The following is an 11,239-nucleotide window of genomic DNA, read 5'->3' as shown; positions in this document are numbered from 1 at the left end:
AAAATACCACAAAAATACTAGCGACCCAGGTCGGCTCAACGTTTTGTAAAATTTTAAAATTGGCGCCAGATGATTTGTTTGCTGAGAGGCTTAAGGCATTTTGGCTTTCTCGAGCATCAATCGACTCGATAGAATGACAGCTGTTTTCCCAAAGCCAACTATGAAGAAGAAAGGAAATCACAGCTGACATTTCCTTTGAATTATACCCAAACAGCTGATGAAATAATCGAAGCACACCATTTTTTGCGCTCTACAGCAAAATTCTGTGCGTTAACAGCACTCTTTAATTGTTTTTCGTTGAGATAAATTAAAGGAGTCGAGAATACCGATTTCCTTTTACGAAGAGTTAATCTGGTCTTTTTCAGACAGATATGTAGGTATCAGGGACTTTGACAGCGAGCAACCGCCCCGTCGAATTTATTATATCATATCCGAGAGAGCCGCAGAAATATCTTTCAACCAAAATCCATTACGTTTCTTACATACATCCATGCACAAATCCAACCGTCTTTGGATGAAAAAGATATCTATTACACCCTCGATCATTTTATTTTATTTGATTTTTATTAGTAAAATTGTAGTAATTTTTGTAATGCATAAGGACAATATTAAAAAGGGTAAAAATACATTATGTTCAAATTGTTTTTATATATATATATAGATTTAGGTCTGATCTGGTGCGAGGTCCTCCACTTTCGAGTCTTCGAGCTGTTTGAATTGGATCAAGATGACCAGATACGTGGTGACGGCCGAAAATATCTGTAAACAAGAGAGAACGCTATAGTCGGGTTGGTGTATGACTATCTAATACCCCTCACTCAGCTAATGGGAGTGCGAGGGAGATGGATATATAACATTTTTTTGATCGCGCATAACTTTTTAATGAATGGTCCGATTTGAAAAATGTCTTCTACATTTCGATAGGTATAAATATTTACAACAAAATAGCATTTATACTTTTCGAAAATCTTCAAAGATGCGGGCGCCAGACACCGGAAAACAAATGTTTCATTCATGGTATATTTTATGGATTTTTTTTGTAAACTAGTGTAGTTTAATGATCACTCGGTGCAGTTCCAGGGATTCCAGATTCAGCGTGCCTATTTAAATTTTGTTTTTAAGTTGTCAAAAATCAAAACGCCTACTTCCTACAGACGGATAGACAGACATGGCTAGATAGACTCAGCTATTGGTGCTGATCAAGAATATATATACTTTATGTGGTCGGAAACGTCTCCTTCACTCCGTTGCAAACATCTGACTGAAATTATAATACCCTCTGCAAGGGTATAAATATGTGCCCTAAAATATTTGACAGGCATCTAGAGGCGTCTTTTCCCGAATTTTTGAGATAAATACAACTATTGTACTTTGAAGGATGGAATTTATAGAATTTTTTCCATACAAACAAGTATTTTTAAGTCACTCTTGCGTAACGAGTTTGTCGTGATTTCACACAGCAGTCTTTTTAAAGATAACAGTGGCGTAGCCTTAAAATTGTGGGGGTTTTTTTTTAAGCATATTAACCCCTTAAAAATATAATTTTTCTATGTTCGGCGCCTACTGCTAACCAAATTGAAAGGCAAATTTTTACGAACGTGTCAGATATTTATGTAAAATGGGATTTAGAAATACTTGTTACTTTTCACGTTCTTACGGAAAAAATTCTATAAAGTCCATCCTTCGACGTACAATGGTCGTATGTGTCTTAAAAATTCGGTGAAAGACGCCTCTAGATGCCTGTAAAATATTTTAGGGCACATATTTTTCCTTGTATTTTTTTAAGCCTGTTCACCGCATGAAGTTGGTTGGGAATAGAGGTCAAGAAATTACTTCAATGGCTCATAGGCTTTGATTAAATAAAATTACGATGGAACCTTAAATGCAATTATGTAGAAGGGCATCTAAGCAATTTTTTCGTTTAGGTTTTATTATAATTGAGCACAGACCCTCGAAGATATCTTAAAACAAAACATTAAATGTTGATATTTTTTCAAAACGCGATTGCTCAAATACCATCCGTTAAACGCGAAAACTAAATATGCAGCTATGCTTATAAACGTCTATATTAACATATTTTAATGCCAATAGGCCTGCACCTTTTAATAAAGTCCAGTTTGTTAACCTGTGTAATTGTGTAATTTCAATTGCGTTGAAAAAGTGTAACATTTTGATGTTTGTCAGACGAAAACGAGCATTTTTTTAAAAATCGTTGCAAGATATTGACGAAAAACACAGGAGGAGATCCGCTCCTGTGAATTCACTTATGGTGTGGCGGTAACACAAATAATATATTTTTTGTTCCTACTCATTAAGACATAGAATATCAAGCAGTTCAGTGAAAATGGAACTTATTGTTTTCGGGACCCATTTCTTTAAGATATAGTGGCCCAAATGAAGCTATTTTTATGTAGGGGAGAGGTCTGTAGGTTGGGACGGTCTGTAAGTTGAGACACTCAATTTTCTCAAAACTTATACACTAAAAAAATTGTTTTTATTTTTTTTTTGTAGTCCTTTTTAGTGACAAAACTTTTGGGGAAAACATTACACAGGCCGACAAAATGTGACATGGGTCGGTGTCCAGGCCTGCCACCATTTTATTTCGATAAATGAGGCTTTTCTAAGCATAAGTTGCCACTACGCCTATAGTCCATCAGCTCTGGTATTTGCGGTATCTTTAATTTAAGAAAATCACAAATTTTCTTCGTCTTTTGGGATATATCTTCAAGAGTGGTCAACCAATTTTGGTAATCTTTTCGGAATTAAATAGTTTCATATCTCTTTTATACGGTCGTTTTGGAAAATTCAATCTAACTGAACCACAAGGGAAGGTGGGCGCATTTAAAATTTTAAAGTCACAGGAAAGTTTAAAAATCTTCATTTGTGAACAGCGTTTAAAAATTAAATAAAAATATTTTCTTCTACAATGCATTTTTAATCCAAAGACACCTTATGTCCCTAATTTTTAGGACACTCATCAGGTTTTTGTGTATTGTTTTGGAATTTTTAAAATTGTTTTTCTTACTTCCTTCACAGTGACGATTCACAAACAGTGCCCAAACCTGTCACTATTTTACGTAACTCATAACTATTTTTGAGCACAAGTGACCCTTGCTTTAAAAATATTTATACATGGGCGTAAGCTAAAAGCTGGAGGGGGATTACACTTCAAGCATTTCAGCCCCCAAAGATTAGTAAGCTACGCTCATGTGCTTATACTTAAAGCAAAACTACTTAGATCGTTTAGAATTATGATATTTAAAATTGTGACAGGTTTGGGCACTGTTTGTGAATTGTCACTGTGAAGGAAGTAAGAAAAACAATTTTAAAAATTCCAAAACAATACACAAAAACCTGATGAGTGTCCTAAAAACTAGGGACATAAGGTGTCTTTGGATCAAAAATGCATTGTAGAAGAAAATATTTTTATTTAATTTTTAAACGCTGTTCACAAATGAAGATTTTTAAACTTTGCTGTGACTTTAAAATTTTAAATGCGCCCACCTTCCCTTGTGGTTCAGTTAGATTGAATTTTCCAAAACGACCGTATAAAAGAGACATGTAACTATTTAATTCCGAAAAGATTACCAAAATTGGTTGACCACTCTTGAAGATATATCCCAAAAGACGAAGAAAATTTGTGATTTTCTTAAATTAAAGATACCGCAAATACCAGAGCTGATGGACTATAGGCGTAGTGGCAACTTATGCTTAGAAAAGCCTCATTTATCGAAATAAAATGGTGGCAGGCCTGGACACCGACCCATGTCACATTTTGTCGGCCTGTGTTATAAGCCAGGCTCTAGACAGATTAAAGCTGTGAGAGTCGTGTACCATTTTTCACCAAAAAAATTTTTGGCTACTTTTTTCAAAATTCCATTTTAAATTAATAACGTCCTTAAATTAACTTGGTAAGAGATTTAAAACATTAGTATATTAACTGTTAACTAATTAAAAAAAGAATCAGCTTAATGTGACAGTCAGAACAAAAGTTATTAATTTTTTCCCGAAACATCCCATTTTGTGTAAGTTGAGACACTTTGAGCGTGTAAGTTGAGACACCCGTTTTTCATACAAAAAGGCCTTAGGCCAACAGAGGTCGCTTTCTGCCTAGTACATTTCTTTGATATTAGGGGAAAAGTATATGTTCAAAGAGCCTTTTGATTTTAATTGTTATTTGGTCTAAGTTCTTAAAAAATGGATGGGAAATAATTTAGGACGAACTAAAATTGAATAAATTAACATAAATAAATAGTTCCTTATAGTTCGGAGTACTTTTTGTGTGAGTATTATTGACTTTTAAAAATGTCCCAACTTACAGACCTCTTTTTCAAAATGTCGTTTTTTGGCACTTTTCAAAAAAATCAATATTCTTAACACCTTTGTATCAAATAAGAATCCTGTTTCGTTCATTACGTGCACGACACAGACCTCCAAAAGAATTTTTTAAAGACTTGCCCGTTTGTAACAAAACCTGTTTCATTCCAAAAATATTTGATTTTGGGCGATACTTCCTGTCAAAATGCAAAAATTTGTTCTTCAAAACCTTAATAAACTTTCCACATTTCACGATTGGAACATTTGAAATACGATCACCAGTCTGCGCCCCCTTAATGAAATCCCATGGAGAAAACACTCAAATTCGTATGAAAAAATTTCGAAAAAACTTCAAAGTGGCGCGGACTGGGGATCGCGTTTCAAATGTTCAAATCGTGAAATGTGGAAAGTTTATTAAGGTTTTGAAGAACAAATTTTTGCATTTGGACAGAAAGTATCGCCCAAAATCTAATATTTTTGGAATAAAACAGTTTGGTTCCAAAAGGGCATTTTTTTAAAAAATGATTTTTGAGGTCTGTTTCGTGCACGTAATACACTGAACAGGATTTTTATTTGATTCAAAAGTGTTAAGAATATTGACCAGACAAAAGTTAAGACGAATTGTGGGATATGACTTCAAAATACTACTTTTTTAAGGTGTAGAGAGACATATTCAATATTTATGTATGGGTTGAAGATTGAAAGGACCTTTGGGCTGGATTACTCTCAAAATGGAACCTTTTAGTTTATATTTAACCAGAAGAAAAATTTCGCTTAAGTTTAATCATTGGAACCGGAAAAAATCGATAGTGTCGTATAATTATGAAACGATCGCACATAGCCGAAAAATAGGCTATATTTCGAAAAATTAGCGGTAAATGTTGTTAAATGTTAAATGTTTCGCTTTCTATAAACAACAACAACGCTACAAATTTTCAAAAAATAGGTGTGTTGGTGTCGTATAATTTTGAAACACACCTTATTATTCGATGTCTAGTTATAACTAATACTTTTTAACTACATGTGACTAGTGCAATAAATATAAGTACAAATTTCTGCGCTACGTTAATAATAATATATAAATAAATGAAAAATAAAATAACAAATCGAAACATGTGTTCATATTTAATGTTTGTGTATGGGTATTGATAACACCAATTTACAAAATAAAATCGACAAAATCCTTATCGTTTACTTAAAGATTTTTTTAGTTAGTTAGTTTTTTCTATGAGGGAAATAATTTCAGCAAAACATGAATTTTTCAAACCTTTTAAACTTTGACGATGTTTGTTTTCTAAACTAATGACTGAAAGTCAATAAGAAAGTTATAGGCAATTCGATTTCCAGTAAAATGAGTTTTAGATGACTTAAATCGGTTTTTTAGAACTTGAGATAGAAAACAACGTCGTCTTCGATGACTTTGTCATTTACATTTAGTCAGCGCTAGACCAAATTTAGCGTTGAAGGGTTTTGGAGCACCCCACTGAAGCTAGGTAGAACGAACCGTATCCGACCATATAAAGTATAAATATTCTTTGTCAGAATCACTAGCCGAGTCGATCTAGCCATGTTAAGTGCGAAAATTTTCGATGTTTCAAATTTAAATAAATCAAACTTTACAATCAAACTTTACGATATATCATATAAGACTATTTCTCTCTAAATCAGCCCAGTCGGAAGTTTTGGAGTGGTCGGTTTTCGGAATGCATCTTTGTCCACAGTAAAAATGCGATACAATGTTGGACAGCATCCAGAATGCATTCTAGATGCAACCCAAGTCATCACTCCCCTATAGGTTCTTTTGGAAGGCAAAATGGGAGCGATCCGTGCAATCGTAGCTTCTCGTACGTCGCAGCCGAACCCTTGCCGAAACCCGAACGCTTGCCGATCGAAACGATTGAAACGGTACTTTTAAAAAAACAAACGAGAAGAACAAAAGAGACATAGCAAGAACGCGCGCGGTTTTTATACCCGTTACTCGTAGAGTAACAGCTAGAAAAGCGTTTCCGACCCCATAAAGTATATATATTCTTGATCAGGGGCACTAGCCGAGTCGATCTAGCCATGTCCGTCTGTCCGTCTGTATGAACGCTGAGATCTCAGAAACTACAAAAGCTAGAAGGTTGAGATTTTCCACACATATTCTTTGGCTTCCTACGCAGCGCAAGTTTATTTTAGCTGAGCGCCACGCCCCCTCTAACGCCCACAATAGCCCACTAACGATTTTAAAATGTGTCTGGCGCCCACACCTTTTAAGATTTCCGAGAAGTATAAATGCAATTTTGTTGTGCATATTTATACCTATCGAAATGTAGAAGACATTTTTCAAATCGGACCATTCATTAAAAAGTTATACGCAATCAAAATTTATATATCTATCTCCCTCGCACTCCCTTTAGCTAAATTACGATTATTAGTCGGGAAACCAACCCGAGTACAGCGTTTGCACTCCCATTAGCTGAGTGACGGTATTAGATAGTCGGGACACCAACCCGACTATAGCGTTCTCTCTTGTTTCCTTTCTTTCTTGTCACTTGCTTTTTGGAATTTAACCAGTTAAGTGTAATTGATTACACAGGCCGACAAAATGTGACATGGGTCGGTGTCCAGGCCTGCCACCATTTTATTTCGATAAATGAGGCTTTTCTAAGCATAAGTTGCCACTACGCCTATAGTCCATCAGCTCTGGTATTTGCGGTATCTTTAATTTAAGAAAATCACAAATTTTCTTCGTCTTTTGGGATATATCTTCAAGAGTGGTCAACCAATTTTGGTAATCTTTTCGGAATTAAATAGTTACATGTCTCTTTTATACGGTCGTTTTGGAAAATTCAATCTAACTCAACCATAAGTGGAGGTGGGCGCATTCAAAATTCATCAGGTTTTTGTGAATTGTTTTGGAATTTTTAAAATTGTTTTTCTTCCTTCCTTCACAGTGACGATTCACAAACAGTGCCCAAACCTGTCACTATTTTACGTAACTCATAACTATTTTTGAGCACAAGTGACCCTTGCTTTAAAAATATTTATACATGGGCGTAAGCTAAAAGCTGGAGGGGGATTACACTTCAAGCATTTCAGCCCCCAAAGATTAGTAGGCTACGCTCATGTGGTTATACTCAAAGCAAAACTACTTAGATCGTTTATAATTATGATATTTAAAATTGTGACAGGTTTGGGCACTGTTTGTGAATTGTCACTGTGAAGGAAGTAAGAAAAACTTTTTTAAAAATTCCAAAACAATTCACAAAAACCTGATGAGTGTCCTAAAAATTAGGGACATAATGTGTCTTTGGATCAAAAATGCATTGTAGAAGAAAATATTTTTATTTAATTTTTAAACGCTGTTCACAAATGAAGATTTTTAAACTTTCCTGTGACTTTAAAATTTTGAATGCGCCCACCTCCACTTATGGTTGAGTTAGATTGAATTTTCCAAAACGACCGTATAAAAGAGACATGTAACTATTTAATTCCGAAAAGATTTGTGATTTTCTTAAATTAAAGATACCGCAAATACCAGAGCTGACGGACTATAGGCGTAGTGGCAACTTATGCTTAGAAAAGCCTCATTTATCGAAATAAAATGGTGGCTGGCCTGGACATCGACCCATGTCACATTTTGTCGGCCTGTGTTATTCGGTTAAACCAATTTTAATCGTTTTATTTGTTTATAGTTCTTGAAAAACAAACATTTGTGCTTTTTTGTGCCAAGTAAGTATAGTGCGGTGATAAGTGGAAATATTAAATAAAAAATAATACCTCTTAACGAGGTAAAATAACCATAACCAAATAAAAGTGTATTTTTTTTAACCAAACAAAAATAATTGTGTGTGTGTGTTTAATAAACAGAGTGCTTCTAAAATAACTTTTATTCGGCCACTGCATCGCGTTGCTTAAGGTTTTTACCTATGCACAATGTTTGTACATACAGTGAACCCCACGCATAATCGGACACCCATTTTTTTTCTATCATAAAACTGCTCTAAGATCATACAAAAAAAAGTGAAACACAATTTTTTGGCTCTTATTTAAATTTTTGTGTTATCTATTAATAGCCTCCATATTTAAAACACACGTGTAAAAAATCAATAAAAATCAATTATGAGTTGTGTTTTAAATATGCCGAATAAGAATTTTTCACAACATTGTACTAACTAATTATTGTTTTTATTCTTTGCATGACCTCATGGACGGATTTTTGACAACGGAAGAACAACAACATTAACAACTGTAAGTATTAAATTTAATTTTAGTTTTTGTGTAACAAAAGTGCCGTTTTGGTTTCAATTGTAGGCAAAAAGAAAGGGTTCTCCACATTTGCTGCGTTGAACGAAGCTCTGTACGGTAAGTGTTAAAGATTGTTGCTGTTAATTTGGCGATTTCGTCTAACAAAATTTTAAAACTCTCTATTTTGCAGAATCTCAGGAGAGGGAAGGGTATAAAGAGACTACACGAAGAAAGGCGACGACCAGTGCAGATAAAGGACCGGACCATTGAGGATGATGGGGAAGAAGTAGGCTTAATTTAATTTTAATATGTTTAAAAAGAAAATTAAAGAAAGAAATATGAAATTTGAAAAAAAACGTATTTTTTTCACTCGTGAAAGCCGCATTTTAAAGCATCCAAAAGCAATCCAAAAGATGCGATCCAGAACGCATCTTTTGGATTGCATCCAGAAGCACTTCAAAGATGCGATCCAGAACGCATCTTTTGGAACGCATTCAGAAGCATTCCAAAAGATGCGTTCTGGATCGGATCTTTTGAAAGGGAAAAATGGAAACCAATCCGGAACGTTTCCGGAAGTTGAAACCCATGGCCGATGCGTGAAAAGGGAGCGCTCCAGGAGCGCTTCATCGGATAGCACCCATTTTGTCCCGCTTTGCTGTGAAAAGGAAGCGAGAAGTTCATCGTTCGGGCACGCATGCATCGGTGCTTTGGATGCTATCCATCATCCCTTCTGGATGCGTTCCACTTCCGACCGCTAGCGGTCGGCACACACATCGTTGACATTTTGTTTTATATTTGTGTGAGTAATTTGCACTGGGCAGCTCATGGATGTGTGTGTGCAGACCGCTGTTCTACGTTATACGTGTGCGAGCAGCGCGCCGGCAGAACAAAACCCTATTCTCACTTAATGGGGCGCTGCCGACCGCTGCTCTAAATAGATCCTAAATCTAACGCTTTGAAACATTTTTGTGCCGATAATACTGCTTTACTTATTTCTAATTTTAAAAACATAAGACGAAGATTTAAATTATATTATAAAGAAAATTTCTGCTTGCCAAATACCTTGAATAGAGTGGAGTTATCTATGGCAAAAAACCCGTATGCCGTGAATTGCACCTCCTGCTTTATGCTCTTAGTGAGGAATTTATCAATCTGCAAGGGAAACATTTATTTAATAATTGCATTTCATTTAGCTAGTTACTTACAATATTCTGATACTCCCTGCATCTAGCATATACCCTAGCTAGTATTTGGGATGTGGCATTGGCCTTAAAATAGAAACACTCATGTTAATTAATTGTAAACAAATCTCTTATATATGTACTCACCTCCCTAGTGGTAAGACCACAACTCCGAGACAACAAAGCCAAAAGGGAAAAGTGGAGACAAAGCCAAGCGAAGCACCACTGCAGAATGTTGGGCGACACCATGCCCTTTGCGGTGATCTGAACAAAAAGATTATAGCAGTTGGTGGTGACGGTATAGAAGGAATAGCCCAGGAACGAGACCAGAATCAGGTTGCAGCAATCGTTGATGCCCTTGTAGATACGCAGTAATTTGTTATGCATGCGGTATATGAAGAGCGAGTCCTCGGGGAAATGTTCCATAATAGCGGGATTGGGGTTACTATTAATATTACCACGATGTCGCCTTCTTCCGCCGCCTTTGCGCTTATGCTGCTGCCCATAAGTGTATCCATTCAGTAGTTGGTTGATAAAATGAAATCGGATATACACAATTCTGAGTAAGGCTGAAGCGAATACTATATACGTGGCTGTCAGGCCATTCTGGATAGCATAGAAGGCTAGCAGTATATAGGAGGTGGGCGTGATTACGCCTTGCACAGCATATATCTTTAACACGATGATATACGTCTGGCAGGCGGCTATTCCAACCAAAAACTTCACCGAAAAGCCAAAGTCTTGGTTCAAATTGGCGCCAAACTGTCGACGTACTTCCTCATCCAGTTGTAGAATTTCATTCATGATCTGTAACATGCTCTTGGTATTCCGGGCACACACAAAAACTGTAAGGGTATAAGTCAGAATGCAGAGCAGTAGCTCGATCCACTGGTTCACATTGTCAGTCTCCCGGTAGGAGTAAAATAATTGGGCCGATATAGGTGTAAATAAACTGTAGACATTGAAGATTGTCAAGGCGTGCACCACGCCTCTTATGAAAAAGGAGTAGAACTCGTTGGTTTTGGTTGGCGGTCCCACTTCGTAGTTGGAGACCTGTTCGTATATGGGCATCAAACCACTAGCCTTTAGCACGGACAAAATGGTACGAATATCCTCGAATACGGGGTGAACATGGTTCCTTGATGAAGCAGGAGGTGCGTCGGCTGGATAATCCCTGGTAAAAGCATCCCTGTTCAAGGAGGGAGTTCGGTACGGCGAGATTCTTCGCGGATACGGATGGGATCGCGTGTTTGGCGCAGGCATTTCGATTACCCAAGTGTTCGGGGACATGGCCAACGAGGCACTGACAGGAATAAAGGATACGCTTAAGTGGATTGACCAGCGTTCATTAAAATGGGGTCTGAGTTATCTGATTGTGTTCTGGGGCCTCTTTGGGTCACGGGACTGCACTTCAAATGCCATTAAAGTTATTGCTTGTTATTGTAGATTATGATCAATAACACTGTGCAACAAAAATAAAGCTTTTTAAAGTTACCTCGATTATTGAATTC

General features: G+C 36.4%; 1 protein-coding gene across 1 annotated transcript; it reads right to left on the bottom strand.

The window, feature by feature from the left end:
• Positions 1 to 538: 538 nt before the first annotated feature.
• Positions 539 to 11,018, bottom strand: Gr32a (Gustatory receptor 32a). Its single transcript, XM_044393592.2, has 4 exons — positions 9,876 to 11,018; positions 9,753 to 9,815; positions 9,610 to 9,699; positions 539 to 759 (listed from the first exon to the last, which is right to left on the bottom strand). The coding sequence occupies exons 1-4, from the start codon at positions 11,016 to 11,018 to the stop codon at positions 664 to 666; spliced, it is 1,392 nt and encodes a 463-aa protein (XP_044249527.1). The 3' UTR covers positions 539 to 663.
• Between the last annotated feature and the right edge of the window lie 221 nt (positions 11,019 to 11,239).

The sequence above is a fragment of the Drosophila takahashii genome, chromosome 2L (genome assembly GCF_030179915.1).
Source record: "Drosophila takahashii strain IR98-3 E-12201 chromosome 2L, DtakHiC1v2, whole genome shotgun sequence".
Taxonomy (NCBI): Eukaryota; Metazoa; Arthropoda; class Insecta; order Diptera; family Drosophilidae; genus Drosophila; species Drosophila takahashii.
This window is presented reverse-complemented; position numbering and strand designations above follow the sequence as displayed.